Source organism: Leptonychotes weddellii, chromosome 13 (genome assembly GCF_054177405.1).
Source record: "Leptonychotes weddellii isolate Sample4059 chromosome 13, ASM5417740v2, whole genome shotgun sequence".
Taxonomy (NCBI): domain Eukaryota; kingdom Metazoa; phylum Chordata; class Mammalia; order Carnivora; family Phocidae; genus Leptonychotes; species Leptonychotes weddellii.
The window spans coordinates 12900751-12919356 of NC_138381.1; the positions used below are offsets into that span (position 1 = coordinate 12900751).

Sequence of the window (18606 nt, forward strand, 5' to 3'; positions counted from 1 at the left end):
CTACTCATCTCCTTTTCAAAAACATTCTTAGAAAGTACAAGTATATCCAATATAAATTGGATTAAGCCATTCTACTATAACTATTCTAACTATTCAAAGGCTTCCCTTTCTTTTAATCATAGTGTACAAAGCCCTATATGATCTGGCTACAGCCATCTCCAATTTTATCTTTTGATAGTGTCTCAACCATACTGGTCATTTTTTTCCCAGTTCCTTGAACACAGCACTGTTTCTCATCTCATTGCCTATGCACATACTGCTCTTTTTTCTCTTTTGTTTTTCTTCCTGGTTTTTCTCTTTTGTTTTTCTTCCTGGTTTTCAGGTAAAATGTTACCTCAGAGATGTCTTCCAAAGCAAACCATAAAGATAATCCCCCTAACTAAAGTACGTCTTCCTCAGCCCTACTTTCTCAACTTGTTTGTTTCCCTGACTGGCTGTAAGCTCTGTTCTGTCAGTCTCATTCATGCTTAGCACAAAATAAGTCCTCCATAAATGTAGGTTGAATGGTGAATAGCTTTACAATCTTCAGAAAGGGATGGCTTCTCCACACTTACAGATCACTTGGAAGACTTGGTGAGGTTTGTGGGTAAGAGTTGCGGCCCAGAGAACCAGATATGGATGTAAACACTGTAGAGCTTTTTAGCCCATATACACATGACACAACTCTCTTTTGCATTTTTATTTATTCCATATATTCTACCTTGGATATAAATAAGGACATTATGAGAAACAAAGTCAAATACCTTGCTGAGGTCAAGATGCACAAGACTACACAATTCTCCTGATCAACAACATACAATAGCTCTATGAAAAGGACTTTAGGTTAGTTTGGCATATAGTCTCAGTAAATTCATCCTGTTTTGGGGGACTCATCCTTTCAATGTAATTGGCAAACTTGCATGGAATTGGTATCAAGCTTGCAATTCATTAATTCATTCAATTAATGTTGAGTACTTATCATACACCAGGCATTCTTCAAATACCGGAGACACATTGGTTGAAAAGGATAGACAACATTCTCTCTCATGGAGCTGAGTCTAGTGAAAGAGATAGACAATAAAAAACAAGAAAATGAGTATTGAGAAGAGTAATTATGAAAAAGAAGAACCAGGGAGATCTTAGGGAATTAGAAGAGTTACTTTGGATTGAGTAGTCAGAAAAGGCCAACCAAGAGGCTTTATACAGATTTAGAATGGTAATCCACATTTTGTCATATCTATTGGCTTCTCATTTTTGAAAATCAGGACATTTATCCATCTCTAATCTGTCGCCTCTCCATGATTTTCTTGAGGATGATTACACCACAACACTGTTTCAGTAGTATGACAAATAAAACAAATGGTCTCCAAATTTGGTATGTAGCATTTACCTCCTAAGATCTGAATACTTTTGTAGTGCCGGCAAGAAACCAGAATTCTAACTTTTAAAATCATTGGTCAATGGTTAACCTTTGTTTCCTTCTCTTAGATAACACTAGGAACCAATTATTTTCAAGAAATGGCAGTTCTTGTTCTTCTTCCATTAGTATGAAAAGTTTCGTTATGAGGTGGTTCAAACTAAATATCAAAGAAAGCTGTAAATTACTATAAAAATCAAATATATACTAAAAGACACGAGTGAAGTTGCAAAGGGTAAATAAAATATTTTACAAACTCTAAATTAATTACGTAATGAAAATTAACTTATTGGACTAATTTACTTATTAGGCTTTTGAAAAAAAACTTAATTTCAAGTTTTGGTAAACAAAAAGTAAAATTACCTTACCAGTCTTCACTAAGGCAAAAGTAACAATCAAAAGTGGTTTCTGCCTTCTACTGCAGTTTTAGGTAAATGATGCATGTCATGGTAACTTATACACTTACTAGAAAACAAAAGTATGGGGAAGGAGGTTATCCACAGTTACCCATGCTTTAGTTATTCAGGGGCTTATCTTAATTCTCTTTGAACTTTCATAATACTAAGTGCTAAAGCACTTTCAGGTTTACTATTATGTAATTTTCATAAAATCCTGTAAGGAATAGAGAGCATGTTATTATTTCCATGCTTTTTGATGGTAAGACAAAAAGGAATTTGCTAGAAAGGGAACTGTATTTATAAAATTCATATAAAAAAGAAATGAGGAAATGATTTACATTATGACAAGCATCCATCTTAGGTTCAATACTTAATACATGACAGGGAGATTTATGAACAGAGGAAGCTAAAAATTTAAAGAATTGTCAAGTAATTATCAGAAATGAAGATAAAGTATCTATAAAACTATAAAGTCAATGAGAAATCATTAGATTTACTTAGCAATGTACATGTTACATAAGATACTTATAACACTTTCAGTTTCATTGAAAATGCATGTCCTAAAAATATCTAAGGTTGGAAATGCTAACAATTAAAAAGGGGGTTATTTTTCCAGTAAGAATAGTTTTAAAAGTTTTCATTTTATTTTATTTAAGATTTTATTTATTCATTTGAGAGAGAGAGAGAGAGAGAGACAAAGGGAGAGCACGAGCAGTGGGGAGAGGCAGAGGGAGAGGGAGAAGCAGACCCCCCCTGAGCCGGGAGTCGGACATGGGGCTCAATCCCAGAACCTGGAGATCATGACCTGAGCTGAAGGCAGATGCTTAACCATCTGAGCCACCCAGACACCCCTAAAAAATGTTAAAAGTAGACTATCAACAAATGATAACCCTAAATAACATCACTGACAAAAAATTTAATATCTATTACATATAACACAAAATGCCAGTTTATAGAAAACAAATTTTACTACATTAAAGTCCCTCAAGAAATCTATTCACCCAATGTTCTAACTGAAATAAATATAATGGATTAGTCTTTAATGTAATAAAGGGATATTAAAATAGTAATATACTTTTCTATATAGATGTTTTGGACAGAATTTTCCAGGTATTACTGAAGACTCTTAAGGAAAGCAATAATTTATATCTGTCACCACACTGAACTGAAGGAATTATTTATATACTATCAAAAAATATAATAAACCTTTTTATATTGTGTTAAGTTCACAATAACTGTCATGTACTTTATGAATGGTGTGGTCTTACAGTGAATAGGAATTTTTTTATTTTAAGATTTTTCTTAAACATGCAAAGTAAACTATAAAGAAGGCAATCAAAGCAAAGTTTCCTGTAGTTTGTTCTGAAGGGAAAATATGAAAGACCAATGTGCCACTCAGAGATTGTGACTGGAGTGCAAATTCCACAGATGAAATGCATGCAGAACATCCATTTGTAGTGTGAAAATAGCCTAAAATACAATTATTTTGCCAACATGCAGAAATCTGCCAGATACATTATTTTTTATTACTAGCAAATACCTTTAATCTATTATTTTTTAAACGTACTGAAATAAAATAGTAATGAAAATAAGCACACTGTAAAGTTACATTAGAACTTTCAAACACATATCTACTCATATGAAAAGCTAAATTTATTTCATAGTTTGCTTATAAAAGAGTTAACATCCAAGACAAAGTGGGAATTTTGTTACCTAGCCAAATCTGGAGAATTTTGGGAATTAGAATTGCTAATTACAAGACTTTTCAAACATACATTCTTTATACAAAAATAGTTAAGGAATTGGTAACTAGCACAAAATGTTCATTGTAGTTAGCTCTCACAGTTCAAAGATCAATAAGGTGGTGTCTAGAGAAAGTTCTGTCCTTAAAGTTCAAATAATGGTCTCAAATAGGTTATCTTAAAAATTGGGGTCATGACAAGACAATTCAATACATAGTCATTTCATCTCCCCAAACTTTATCAGAGACTATTTATTTGAACCGGTATTTTTTTTCTGTGAAAAACGATCCCAGGACCCTGGGACCATGACCTTAGCCGAAGGCAGACACTTAACCGACTGAGCCACCCAGGCGCCCCAAAAAAGGAATCTGATAGCAACTTGAATTGAGACGCCATTAAAATTACTTACAATTTCATTCAGGTTGTAAATCCGTTTGATGTTTAGCAAAGTAATCTTTCAAAAGGGGTGACTGGTGCAAACAAAATGAAGTCAAGGACACCCACATATAAAGTTAGATACTGCTACCATTCAAGCATTGTTCTTGGAGTAATTCAGCAAAATTGCTAGCTATGGCATTTATGGGTTTCTGAAAAATTTTAATTTCTGGCTTACTTTAGAAACACAGGCATAATTTCAAATTAGCTTTTCATTACTTTGCAAACTTAGTTTTTTGTTAAGTCGAATACTTAAACCTGTACTGTTTTTATTTCTGTTTAAAAAGAGTGAATATGGGAGTTTTATGGCCTGTTTTGGAAGAACACACTCAGTTTCAGTGATTAGTGTGATTAGTCTGTCTTGTCTTTAAAGAATCTATAGTTTGCCTTAAAAATCATTGTGAAAATAAACATGAAGTCTTATTGACATTAAGATATTAACAGCATACTAAGGGAGGCTCCCTTGAAATATACTGTGTATCTTACTAGCTGTTGCCTTTTAAAAAAACCACTAGCATTTAGATAAATGGATTCACAAATTGATAAAAATTATCACAATAAAAATATTTATATTCATTCATCTGGTAACGAATATTCTTCTTTTACTGTATTTCAAAGCAAATGAGAGCCATAACAGTTTCTTTAAACTGTCTCTGAAATATATTCATTTTATAGCAACAATCTTTTTTTAGTAAAAGTAAACTAAATAGGTAATTTATATAAATTATATTCCTTAAATAACATAGTACATTTTAATGAATATATTCTTTCTCATTTCCTTTTGCTTGGATAGAGAATATATAGTGTTTTGGTTTTTTTTTTTGAAGATTTTATTTATTTATTTGACAGAGAGAGACACAGCGAGAGAGGGAACACAAGCAGGGGGAGTGAGAGAGGGAAAGCAGGCTTCCTGCAGAGCAGGGAGCCCAATGCGGGACTCGATCCCAGGACACTGGGATCATGACCTGAGCGAAGGCAGACGCTTAACGACTGAGCCACCCAGGCGCCCCTATAGTGTTTCAAAATGAAAATAAATACACATAGCCAGAAACAAAACAAAAACAAGTATGCAAAAACATTTTATTTATAATAGATCAACATTTTTGACATGAAAGGTAGCCACTTTCAATTTCTCAGGAATGCCTAGAATCCAACAGTTTCTGAAAGACTAGTTAATTTTAACAATTATGTCACTATAGGTAAAAGAAATAATTTCAGAATGAACTTTTTTAAATGGCTTTGTTTATGGCAACTTATTTTATAAGCTTGACTGTGTGGTAAGCTAGCTTTCCCAGGAAGTGAATGTAATCCAACTATGTTCCAAGTGTATTAAACCAGTTTATACAACAAACATGAGAATCACCTATGTATCAACTGTGCTCAAACAAGAATTCTCTTTATCAAAATATTCATTTTTCAAAAAGGCCTCACATTAACCCCTCAAACCAATCACCCACTTCTATGTCCAGTACCACTCTTTTCTACTTCAAGTTGCATTACTTTATAGACAACTGTCAAATTCCAGTGGAACTGTACACTGACTTAAGACTCTATGTAATATATATCAAACACAAGAATAGTCACTGACTTTAAGGGACAAGGTGTTAGCTAACCAATAATAATTTAGCTAATGTCATTTTTAGTTTAGAGGGAAAAAAGCAGCCCCCAAATGTCCTTAACTTTTCGGTACTTCTCTGTAACACAAAGAATGAAAAGATAATCTCTGAAATTAAAATCATTAAAAAATATCTTAAATAAAATATTTTACATAAATAAGTGTTAAATTTCAAATTCAAACCATATTTTCCTGTGCATTTAAATTTGGGAAGGAATTTCACAATTATCAGCTCTTTTAATTTACATTTATTTTTGAGTATTTAAATCTACTACACATCAGTTTGCAAAATTCACCTTGGTTACCACTCCCTGTGTTTATGTGCTGTCTTTCTTCAGGTAAGTCCATTATATGCATGAAAGTGCTGGGGAGGTTTGAATAGCACTTAAAGAATATTCATGAGAGCTCTGAAATGTGGAAAGTTTCATTATAATCTACTTACTGTAGGATTTGTAACTCAAATTCATCACAGCATTATAAAATACTGTGTGAATGGAATGCACACAATTCCTACAGACACACAAACTGAAGTCCAAAAGGCACAGAGTAATGCTGGTGGCTCTTTCTAGTCAGTTAAGAAACAATAAAAAGTCTGCATTATTCTTTCATAATTTAAATACTTAAGTAATCTCCACTTTTATTACTTTATAACAATGACTTCAAATTTACATTATTTTAAGTACCATCGTAATAGCTTAGTGTATAGTACAGATACTTGCTAATATCCCATCCAAAAATTAAAAAAAAAAAAAAAACCTCTTCACTATATGTATATATATAAAAAAAATTATTCTGAAAGACAAGAACATAGAAGAGGGACTAGGTACAGACTATAAACTCAATTTTCTATCACCACAGTTATAACTCCAAAATTAACAGATATACAGCAATAATCAAAAGCAGTGCAAATATCTTTGGAGGTTAGGATAAAATTATAATGCAAGAACATAAAATAAGGATAAAAAAGGCAAGTACTTCAAGTACAAGGAACCAGTCTGCTTGAGTCCATCTTAGTGTTTACTGGGGGCTTCCTTCCTGCTTTTACTTCTTTCTCTGAAACACATTGGCCAACATGGCACCTGATGTTGTCAACTGGCCCATTTTGTTCAAAAACTTGGTCTTTGTATCTTCACTTACTAAGCTTGCAGCAATTGACATTGAGCTAGGAAAGAAATTTTAAAATTCAAGTAAAGCAATTAAAAAACTAAAATATCCATTTTTTCATTTCTTCAGTAGTAATAATGTTAATAAATACATTCTGAACTGGTATCACAAAAGGGAAACTAATATTTACGGACAGGAGTTTTTATGGACCATACTAGGTTAGGAGCTTCATGTTCATCGTTTCTATTAAAGGAAGCAGAATGGTGTAGAGGTTAGAGGCAAGTCTGCAGTGAGACTGAATCTTGGCTCTGTCATTTGGCAGCTGTGCGACCCTGGGCAAGTTATTTGATCTCATCTGTAATGTAATCCTCATCTGTAAAATGGAGATAAGTCTATTACCTACCTCATAGGTCTATTAAGAATTATACAAGTGCATATAGTGCTTACGAGCAGTGCCAGGCATGTAATAGCATGCTGTAAGTATTAAGTTAGCAGTTCTTCTTCTTATTACCAGCATCACTTTAATTCTTATAGCAACCCTGGAAGATAGATATTATCCCTATTTTCACAAATGAGTAAATTAAATCAGAGTGAGGTTTTATATACTGTGCTGATAACAATCTTATGACATTACTTTTGGGAGGACAGGGCAGAATGTCTTCCATTGCCACTTGCATTAGTTTCAATCGACAATTTTAAATCCATTTCTTCTTCTTTTTGAACAACCTTTTGTATAGGGAGTAAACACAATCTAAATCACTACTGAAGATTGCTAATTTATCATAATACCAAACAGAACACTGATCAGGTACAATTTTTCAGTGATCCAACAATAAACCCAGTTTATTGGCCTGTGCCTTTAGCCAATATGCTTTAGATTACTCTGATTCAATTTCCTCAACTGAAAAATACAGATTGCAATTACTATTGCAAAATATCTGAGGACTAAAGGAGAGAGTATGTTTGAACATGTCAAGGGCAGTGAATGGTGAGGTGTAGGAGCTCAGCAGATGTCCACTGAAGCTACAGATGAAGTACGTGCTGCCACCAAGGACTTCTGGTTTTCTATATTTCTTAAAGGTGTGTGCTGTGAATTACAAGTTAAATGCCAGACCACGACTCCCATCTTGAAAATCTATTCTTCCCACAGCTCTTCAGCCAGTACACCAACCTGGCCTCTCCCTTGTCTCTGACTACTTATCCCCTGCTGCCTTTTCTCTTCCCACAAAGTAATCCTCCATAAGGTTCAGCATTTGGCTCCCAGTTCCTCAATTACAAAACTTACTATTGAAACCTTCTCTTGAAGTTTCAAATATCATCTCCATAAGGAGTTTGGGAAAAGTGTCCTATTACTTTTGTTTGTTAGATAAGCTAACATCAAGCTTTTTTTCACCCCCTAACTTTAGAAATGATCCACCGTTTTTAATCCCTTATCTGTTAGTGGTTTTACTATTTTCCTCTCCTCCCAACAGTGAATATAATGGCTCCCTCTCTTCTATTTAAACCAATCACCAGGAGTGCCTGGCTGGCTCAGTCAGATGAGCACATGACTCTTGCTTGGTCTTGGGGTCATGAGTTGGAGCCCCACGCTGGGCTTACTGAGATTACTTAAATAAATAAGACTTAAAAAAAAAAATAAAACCAATCATCAAATCCTGATTTTATCCTATGAAACATCTATCATTTATTTTTATTTCCAATGACAATATCTTCCAACTGAATTATTCCAACAGTCTTAGATCTGGTCTCCTTGCATGATCAGATTAACTTCTGAAATCATCACTTCTTCATATCCTATCCCTTCTCAAAAATCTTCAATGGCTACTTACTACCTACAAGATAAAGTGTGCTTGGCATTCAAGAAACATAGCAATCTAATTCTTGTGTGTGTGTGTGTGTTTTAACCAACCATTACTGCTCAATTTCTAGACCTCCCTGAGTCAAGCTTGCCGAGTTTTTGTTCAAAACATTTTTAACTTATCTCTTCCTTTCTATCTCGTGTCTAAACATCCTTCAAATCCTTTAAGTCCTAGATTTTCTCTAATGCCTTTCCTTAATGTTCCAAGTTTACAGTTTTGTTTTCTTTCTGTAGAACAATACTGTAAGCTGAAAGGTAAGTACGATTTTAGTTTGCATTGAGAAAAATAGGATACAGGGTCAGATAATACTTGAGTACTATCATGTTTTAATGATATTCTAACCAGAGGGCGACAAAGATGTTAAAGCATCTGGGACTTTCAGTCTGGGGAAGAGAAGATTCAGAAGACTTAACAAATACCAATGTTACGTAAAAAATTAGATATAAATATATATCTGCACAGCTGTATATATTTATATAGCTCTACTGATATACATCACAATCACTTGGAGAACTTATTGAAAATACAGATGCCTTGGCCTAACCCCAGTTATTCTGATTCTTTCCATATGGTATAAAGGACCCAGGTATCTATTTTACACAAAGCTTTCCAACAAAGAACGATTACATTACAGCATTTTTTCTGAAGAGAAAGTTTACATTTTTATCAGTTTTACAAAGGGGTTTGTAACACTCACCCACCTCTCTGCCAGATGATGAAACTTATTTTAGAGAGGAAACATAATAGGAAGGGAGACTTTAACTCAGGATAAGAGTACTTTGTAAAAAATTGCTAAAATATGAAATGGGCTGCCTTCTAAGGTAATATTGTCTTCTTCCTGCAAGTTTTCAAAGAAATCACAGATCTTTCCTTTGCAACTCATATCAAACCATGAGTTGACTGTTGATTCGGAATCTGCAGAACTTCTTATACCTGACTGATCTTCTTTAAAACAATTTATATCCTAGAATATTTCTCTCTCCCTCCATACCATTCCATTTTGCAAATTAATTTCAAAAGGACTTGGGAAGTCAACTTGAAAAGCCTTGTAATGGCCAAAGATGGGATAATTTGGGCATCAAAAGATAGTAAGTGCAATGCACTGAATTATATCAAATATTTGAAAACACATGAGTTTATGATACTTGAAAACAAATCCCCTAACCAGTCACCATCAGAGGGTGAATCAATTCATTATTTTAGAAAAATGGTAAGTAAAGAGAAAGAACTGAACATTTACCTTGCCTTTACTATAAAGGTTTCTTCCCTTAAGTATTCTAGCTCACAAATGAAAAGGGAAAGATAGAATGTATTTAGTAATAGCTAATGAATTAGTGGAGCTAGGTATTGATCAAGAACAGATGTTAATACCACCAAAAAAAGAGAGAAGTAGACACTGTCTCCCTCATGATGAAAACACACCTCCTCCTATGAAGCAGTCTTGCAAAATAAAGAAACATGCCTTGAATGTGATGATCTCTAGATCTAGACCCAAACACCACATTTATAGGAAATACAGAGGAACACGTTAAAACAACAAAAGGGAAATGCAAGCAACCAAATTCAGACTGTGGGAACCTCTATATTATGAACAAAGACTCAAGTTCTTCAATAAGTACGTGAAGAAAAAACGAGATAGAAGGGGAACCTACTGATTAAAAGAGACTGAAGAGACATGTCAACTAATTGCAATGAATGACCTATGGATCCTGACTCAAAGAAACAGACTGTAAGGAAGAAAAACAAACAACAGATCACTAATGACTTTTATAAAACAATAAGAAATTTGAACACAGGCCAGATAACTGATAATATTAAGAAGTTGTTATTTTGGTGTTAATGACATTACATTTATGTTTTAGAAAACAGCATTTGTCTTTTAGAGATACATAACAGAATATAGGAGGGGGCTGGATGAAATAAAATTGACTATGAGTTGATAATTATTGAAGCTGAGTGATGAGTACATGGGAATTCACTACATTATTTTGTGCTTATTTGAAATTATCTAAAAGTTAAAAAATAAAAAAATAATATCGAAGATCTGAATAACATGGGAAAATATGATTATAAAAATAAACTTTTTTTTTTTTAAAGGAAGGTCATATAACTGAAGTCATCTTGGGAAGTTATTACGATATTTTTCTCTTTCTTAATTCCTACATGCTACTTAATGAAATTTCATTTAGAATGCATTTCACATATAATTCTTCTTAATTTTGTCCCCAAACTTTTTACATTTTCAACTGATAAGGCACCAAATAATCTTAACACTTAAATGTATGACAAATGAACAAAAGTGTTTGCTTTGGCATTAATTTTATGGCTTATGTGTTCAGAATCGAAGCCTATCAAAGTATTTTTACTGTTTAACTTTCCATGGCTACAATGGTAGGAGAGTTCCTACCATCCCAGGAGGCTCAAGAAAGGGCTCTGACCTACAGTACGAAGTAAAAAGCTGCATATGTGGGAGAGGCTGGGGGTGTGGGGAGGTAAGTGTGTGTTTCTGGGTACCTAGCCTGATGGGATGACACACTTATTCCTGGTTGTCAGCTTTATAAAGGAAAAACCTTTGAGCTTTTTATGCCTAACAGTTTATTTAAGATTAACTGCCCAAGGTTACATCAACAAGAGATAAGAGTACACACAGTCTATTTGTAAGTTACTTCCTCTCCTGAATGCTCACCTTTACTCTTTCACATCTGTGATTATATTTTAACTTCAATGAATCTTCGAATTCTAGTTACTTTGATTAGGAGCATGTGAATAGAACATTCACAAGTTTACAATCCTTTATGCAGTGAATCAAGTTACACCTTATAATTCCTGTCACAAATTTCTAAGAAACTATTTTGACCAGTGATTCTCAAATCCAGCTATCTATCACATCGTCTTTAGCTTTTAAACATCTAGATCCCTAGGCTGAATCAGATTGTTGAGAGGATGGCACAGAGCATGGGGCACAGATCTAAATTTTAAATTCCCCGTATAATTCTGATACAGATGGTTTATAAACTGGCATTTGATAACAACTGATTTGAATAATTTTCTTGCCTTCCAAATAAATGACTGAAAAGTAACACAAAATAAACACCATAACCATCTATAGAAAATTTAGATAGAGAAATTAAGGTTAATATGAAGCCTTAAAAAGAGAATTAATGTCTTACCCTTGAGGCTCTTGGACGGTCTTGTTCTCTACTTTTTGTTCACATTCTTTTATCATGGAACTTAAAATGACCTGATTTCAAAAAAAAATGACTTTAGTGAAATACTTTTTAGTGAAATGACTTTAGTTTATAATAGTGAAATGCTATTACTTAATCTAAACCTTTTAATTTAATTTTTAATATTACCACAAACTAATGTTTATTAAAAATGTAACATTTTGGCAGTTACTTTGTTAAAGAAATTCACATTAGATTGCTACACTACCTGCAGAAATAGTTTTAAAAGACCTCAATCATATAACTTAATAACTGATTTTGATTTTCACTAACCTTCCAACTCTGACTTCAATTCTCCCTTAGTTTTTCCTACCTCTAATGTTAAAAGTAAAACTTGCATACATCTATACATTTAACATATACACATACAATGATCACACATATTTTCCCAGGAAAAGCTGTTTGTCCCATACCCCTTTGCTTTCTCCAGGTTGCAAATAGCAAGATGCTCTATTTTAATGTCTAGAGCAGGGACCAGGTATAGGTCTGTGGCTACTAAAATGTAACTGGGAATACAATGGGCACCTAAGAATTAACATCATTTTTTCAAGGAGACTGAGTAAGTGATGGAAAAGGTGGAGGGATCTAAGCTGCTCCTCCAATTGCTGGCGACCACACCAGAAACTGGTCTTCTGAATATTCTTGACCCATATTTGGGCATGGAGGTCACTACACAACAAATATTTATTGTCACCTACTATGTGCCAGGTACTTTTTTAGATACAAAGAATGCACAAACAAAACAGACAACATTCCCTCCTTATGGAGAGCTTATGTTCTTGACAATAAACATAAAAAATAGGTAAGTTATATAGTATATTAGAAGGTGATAGGGCTTTGGAAAGAATATCAAGTAAAATACAGGGTACTAGGAGGCCAAGGTGAAGAATGTTACAATTTACACGGAGGTGTCCCAAGCAGGCTTCATGGAGATGACATTTAGGGAAAAGCCTGAGGGAGATGAAGGAGCAAGGAAGAGACAACAGGAAGAGTCTGAGCAAAGGTACCATCTAGGTGAAAGTTATGTCTATCACATTCTAAGCAAGGAGGCCAGAGTGGTGAGTGCAGAGTGAGCAAAGGAGAGGGTAGAAGATGAGGTCTGAGATGTGAAAGAGGAGAGAGCCAGATCTTAGACTGCCTTGCAGATTATAGTAAGGACGTTGGTTATTAAATGAGACTTTTGTCATATGCATGTTAGATCTAGATTAATCCTTTTTTAAATCTTTTCTGGTTTTCCACTCTTTCATCTCACAGATTATATATTTTGTTTGTTTAGCTAGTTTTTGCTTTATTATGTTTGGTGGGAGTTTTTTGTACTTTCTCTTCTGCTCCCTGCATTGTCTCTGTTTCCTCCAGTACCCTCTTTCTTGCATGTGTTTTCATTTCCATCTTTGACGTTAGAGGTTTTTCTCAAATGGTTGGTGATCTTGGGATGCCCACTGAAGACTGGGGCACTAAACTGCTGATTAAAATCTCTTCATGCATGAATAACTTCACTTTAAGGTAAATCGGGCACAAACCAAACTTTCTGTCAATCTTTTTCCCCTGTAGGTATAATTCTGACTGCATTCTTGGATCCAAGAAGGGGAAAGGTAACAAGGTTTCCAATCACTATGGCTTCACTTAATTTCCCTCTTCTTACAGCACTCATTCCTGTTCTCAGCCACATGTTGAAAAGTAAAGCTCCAGAGTTCTACCAAGGTTGGAAAGGGAATCTGGGAGTCTGATCCTTTGAAAAACTTTTAACCACTCCTATTTTCAGGCCAAACTACCCTAATGGAGGGTGGAGAAATACACCTTATAATATCTTGTTTCTTCTATTCTGCAGGCTTAGCCTTCATCTTGGATGCAAAAGTCCTCAAGAAAATGCTCGCAAACCAAATTCAGCTTCATATAAAAGGAATTATGCACCATAACTAAGTGGGATTTATTGTAAGAATGCAAAAGCTGATTTAATGTCCAAAAATCCATTAGTGTAAAACAATGAATCAAGAGATTAAAAGAAATAACCACACGATCCTCTCAACTAAGGCAGAAAAAACATTTGACAATATCCTATACTCTTTCATGATAAAAACAGTCAACCAGCTAACAATAAAAGGGAACCTCCTCAACCTGACAGAGGACACCTATAAAACATACCAAGCAAAGATTGAAAAAAACCACAAGGAGAAAGAGATAATTCCCACTCCTAACTTTAATACGAGTTTCAAGAGCTAATAGAAGCAGATCACAAAAAACTGATAAAAATGTAGGAGAATTAAATCTTAATTTACCTTATTAAACAAAACCCATGGATCAATTTTTTTTGAAGATTTTATTTTTTGTTTGCCAGAGAGAGAGCGAGAGAGAGAGAAAGAGAGTGAGAGAGAGAGAGAGAGAGAAGCAGGCTCCCTGCCAAGCAAGGAGCCCAATGTGGAACTCGATCCCAGGATCCTGGGATCATGACCTGAGCTGAAGGCAGACGCTTAACCATCTGAGCCACCCAGGCGCCTCTCATGGATCAACTAATAATAGAAATGAGAATCCAATTTGAACTGAATGATAGTGAAGATACAATGTAGCAAATACACAGGATGTGGCTAAAGGAATATGCAGTCTTAAATTCATGTATCCAAAAAGAGAAGTTTAAAAGTAAGTAATCTAAGCTTCCTCTGTAGAAAGCTGGAAAAATAGAAAAAAAAAAAAATCAAACCCACTATGATAATGGGTAGATAAACAGCATGAAGATACAGAATACGAAATAAATGATAAATGGTTTTGGAGGAAACAAGGAAGACAAATAGAATAAAAGAGTTATAAGGAAATGGAAGACAGAAAATGGAAACTTTGCTTCTAAGAAAGTTAATGGTCAGAGATCAAATCGCATAGCATTTTACAGATTAAAAAGCAATTCATGTACATTAGCTGATTAAATTCTAATTATATTCAGTGAAGGAAAGCATGTAATCCCTACTATACAGAGTTAAACAGAGGATCAAAGATGTTAAAGGAGTTTTTCAAGATCTCCTAACCAGTAAGTAAAGCCATAAAATGACCCTATACTAGATTCAAAAGAATTAAGCACAACATATCATAATTGTGCCTCACATAAAGAATGCAAGTCTGTAGAGGAGATAGTAAAACACAGGAATGTGGAACAGATAATCACAGTGGCTTAATCATCGTGGTGGCTCACCTCATGCTCTGGAGAAAGATGTTCCATGTCAGTCCGTAAACATCTGAGACCAGGTAAAAAGTGATTAATCATTAAATCCTCTGAAATGACTTGAGACAAGGCAGTTAAGGGAATTAAAAAAAAACCAAAATGGTATGTCCAATAGAACAGAGTAATAATAAAAATGATCCCTAAGGCACGCAGATCACTTAGAGCAAACAGGTTTCCCTCAAGCACGATTCTCATTTGTTGAGTTAGTCACCTACCAAGAGTCAATTGTGTTTATCCCCACGAATCCCTTAATGTCAGTGGTCTTCATTATTGTAAAACTACATAATTTAATTACATGTTATGTAAACACATGCAGTAAGTGTAAAAATTCAATCATGTAATTGAGTTGGATGCTTAAATGAGTATGAAAAGTAAGAAAATTAATGTTTCCATGACAACTAAGTTGAAAGGTTTAAAAGAATTGGTAAAGGCCAATTGCTTAAAATGGTGCTGTTTAATTATGTCTGTGTGAAGCAACTATAAAAGACTAGGAAAAAGATAAAAAACTAAAAAAGGTCTATACCCAGTATAAGAAATGTTTCTGGATCCTTTTTAAAGAAAACTTAAACTGAAAATCACAATTACATTATGGATGTGGTTTATCTAAGAAAGATGATATTTAAGTCTACTAAGCAGACTCACACAAAAGAAAGACCTCAGTCCTACATAAAAAGATTGGTAAAGAAAATATTACGTATTTTAAGTTAAAATAAGTTATATAAACCATTTTCTTGATTTCCTGCTTTAAGCATCCTATTAAACTGGCCTACTATTGGTCCTAATTGAATTGGGTAAGAGAACTTTTACTATAATAACCTAAGTTTAGTACTAGTTATATTTCCTGGTCACTTTTGAGTTTTAGTTGATTAACCTGACATTCAAAAGGATCAAGAAAGCAGGTGTATTTCTCAAGAAAACAATTCCCTTTGTTTATTCACAGCACATTCTTATCTTATCATAGTTGTTAGCCATTTAAAAATAGTTCTTATTTAATATTATATATACACCATATTAAAGTAAAAAATGCCAGTAAATGAGTTCCCTTATAAAGATGAGTTAATTAGTCTTTTTGGAAAAAAAATTATGAATTTCATTAATTAAAAAAAATTAGTATAATAAATAACTTTTGCCTTAAAAATACAGTTATGACCGGGGCGCCTAGGTGGCTCAGTCAGTTAAGCATCTGCCTTCGACTCAGGTCATGATCCCAGGGTCCTAGGATCAAGCCCCGCATCGGGATCCCTGCTCAGTGGGGAGTTTGCTTCTCCTTCTACCTGTCTCCTAGGTGGTGCTCACTCACTCTCTCTCAATTAAATAAAATCTTAAAAAAAAAAATTTACGTCCTAAATAAACTTTAAAAAATACAGTTATGAGTAAACATTATTTGTAAATAAGACTCCTATAATGAGTGGCTTATATTTGTTAAGTACTAAAAATATAGACATCATTTGGTTGAACTAATCCCTACAGTCATAGAGATGGCTGCAACATAATGGCTATGTAGTCTTGTTTTCTAGATATGGGGAAAGTACCACCAAAATGTAACTGTGAGTGATCTTTCAATTAGTAGTTAAGAGTCTGATCGGGCACCTGGGTGACTCAGTTGGTTAGGCCACTGACTCTTGACTTCGGCTCAGGTCATGATCTCAGGGTTATGAAACCAAGCCCCACATTGGGCTCCCCACTGGGTGTGGAACCTCCTTAAGATTCTCTCTCCTTCTCCCTCTGCACCACTCCCCTACCTGGCTTGCACTTTCTTTCTCTCAAAAAAAAAAAAAAAAAAAAAAGAGTCTGATCTAGAGAAATATGGGCATGGAATAAGAAGCTGAAGATGGCCTTATTTGGAAGTAAAGAGTTACGTCTCCTCCTCTTTCTACTCACTGTTTGTTTATACCTTTTCCCTGTGAAATCACAGGATCTTTCTTAAGGGTTGGAAACTTAGAGGTCATTTTATCCTATTTGATATTAGGAATCACCTCTACCTCATCTGTGAATGATGGCCATAAAGCCTCTACCTGCTAATAATGACAGGACATTCATAGTTTCGTAAGACAGATCACTCCATTTTTAAATAGCAATTTAGAAAGTTTAAAAAAAAATTTTTTTTTAAAGATTTATCTATTAATTCTAGAGAGAGAAAGTGCAGAGGGACAGAGGGAGAGGGAGAAGGAGAGAAGCAGACTTCCTGCTGAGTGCAGAGCCCGACAGGAGGTTCAATCCCATGACCCTGAGATCATGACCTGAGCCAAAATCAAGAGGTGGACGCCTAACCAACTGAGCCACCCAGGCGCCCCCAGAAAGTTTTTCTTATAAAATCAGACTTTCTGTAACCTTCTTGTTAGTGTTAGCTCTACACCTGAGTTACACAGTGTGCCTAAACTTTCTTCTATATAACAACCTTTAAAATAATTTTTGAATTACTTTTTCATCCCCAAGCTAGCTCTTTTCCAGGTTAAACATTTCTAAATTCCTTCAAATTTTTTTAAAACAGATTTTTTGACTTATTACTGTACTTAATGTTAAACACTACAGTTTTTCCATGTCCTTATTAAATTATGATATCAGTGCTGAAAGGAATACTCTTGTGTTCTATCAGCTCAGAATGCAATGGAACCTCAGAACAGATTCAGATCACAGAACAATGTGATTTTATTGTGGCCATACCACTCCGTTGACACAAGTACAAGTTATGACTCATGTAGAACTAATACTTTTAGTACTTGAAGTGGGTCTGTTGTTAAGATGTTCTTCCCCTTACCGTATTGGTGTAAAGACTTTATTATATTTACTCTATATTGTGTGCATACCTAAACACACAATACTCTTTCTATACAGATTCTATGCACTTAGAAATCACTGACTTGCCTACTTGGAATATTTGGTTTTATACAGCTACAATTTTTGATCTTTTGACTTTCCAGTTTCCCTTGAGGCATACTCTTTTAGAAACTCTCTGCTATATAAGGTTATACATAACTTTTGGCTTAAGTTTCTAAACATCTATTTTCACGAAGTCTAGGGAAGGTATAAACATAGCAATATTTTCTTGCTTTGGAATACAAACTTTGACATGCCATTATTATTTTCTTGAAAGGGTCTTGTTACTTCTCCATTACTAAAGAGTTCTTCCTTGCCAATTCAGAATATCACTTCCTCTTTTTGCTTCCTCTATCTTCCCTAAGTAGAAAATGCCAACAAGATAAATCAAGAATAACAGTAAGTTCTCCTTTTAGTGGAAATAAACTTATAGAAGATATACGGATAGTTGAAATACAAAATTACCAAAATATGGTGTCTCTGCCACTTTATAATCTGTATTGTAAAAAACATGGCTTACATCATCCACATGAATAGGTAATCTATAGTAGATTCCTAAAAATGAAATGCTCTCAACTACTCATCCAACTTCAGGTTTTAACATTTCCAAAGGACAAATAGCTCCTTAACAGCTCTATGTTTCTACTTTCCCTATTTGATTTATTCAAAACAAAACCTCCCACTGGAATGTTCCAGTTAAGAATCCAGTGACAGTGAACTGGTATATACTAAAATACCAATCAGTGGTATTTTGGAACATATTTATCTTATTTAAAATTACTTGTTCACTTGACTTATTACTTCA

The 18606-nt window shown here is 34.3% G+C and overlaps 1 protein-coding gene across 7 annotated transcripts in view; it reads right to left on the reverse strand.

Moving 5' to 3' along the window:
* Positions 1 to 664: 664 nt before the first annotated feature.
* RELCH (RAB11 binding and LisH domain, coiled-coil and HEAT repeat containing) overlaps positions 665 to 18606 on the reverse strand; it is a 110002-nt gene continuing 92060 nt past the window's right edge. For 3 of the 7 annotated variants that reach the window (XM_081801066.1, XM_006731654.3, XM_006731655.3), the window contains exons 27-29: positions 14955 to 15043; positions 11720 to 11790; positions 5035 to 6748 (exon numbers count right to left, since the gene is read on the reverse strand). In XM_081801066.1, coding sequence (XP_081657192.1) covers positions 6628 to 6748; positions 11720 to 11790; positions 14955 to 15043 — 281 coding nt within the window. In that variant the 3' untranslated portion in view covers positions 5035 to 6627. The other 4 variants (XM_081801067.1, XM_081801069.1, XM_081801068.1 and 1 more) reach the window with 4 other exon arrangements.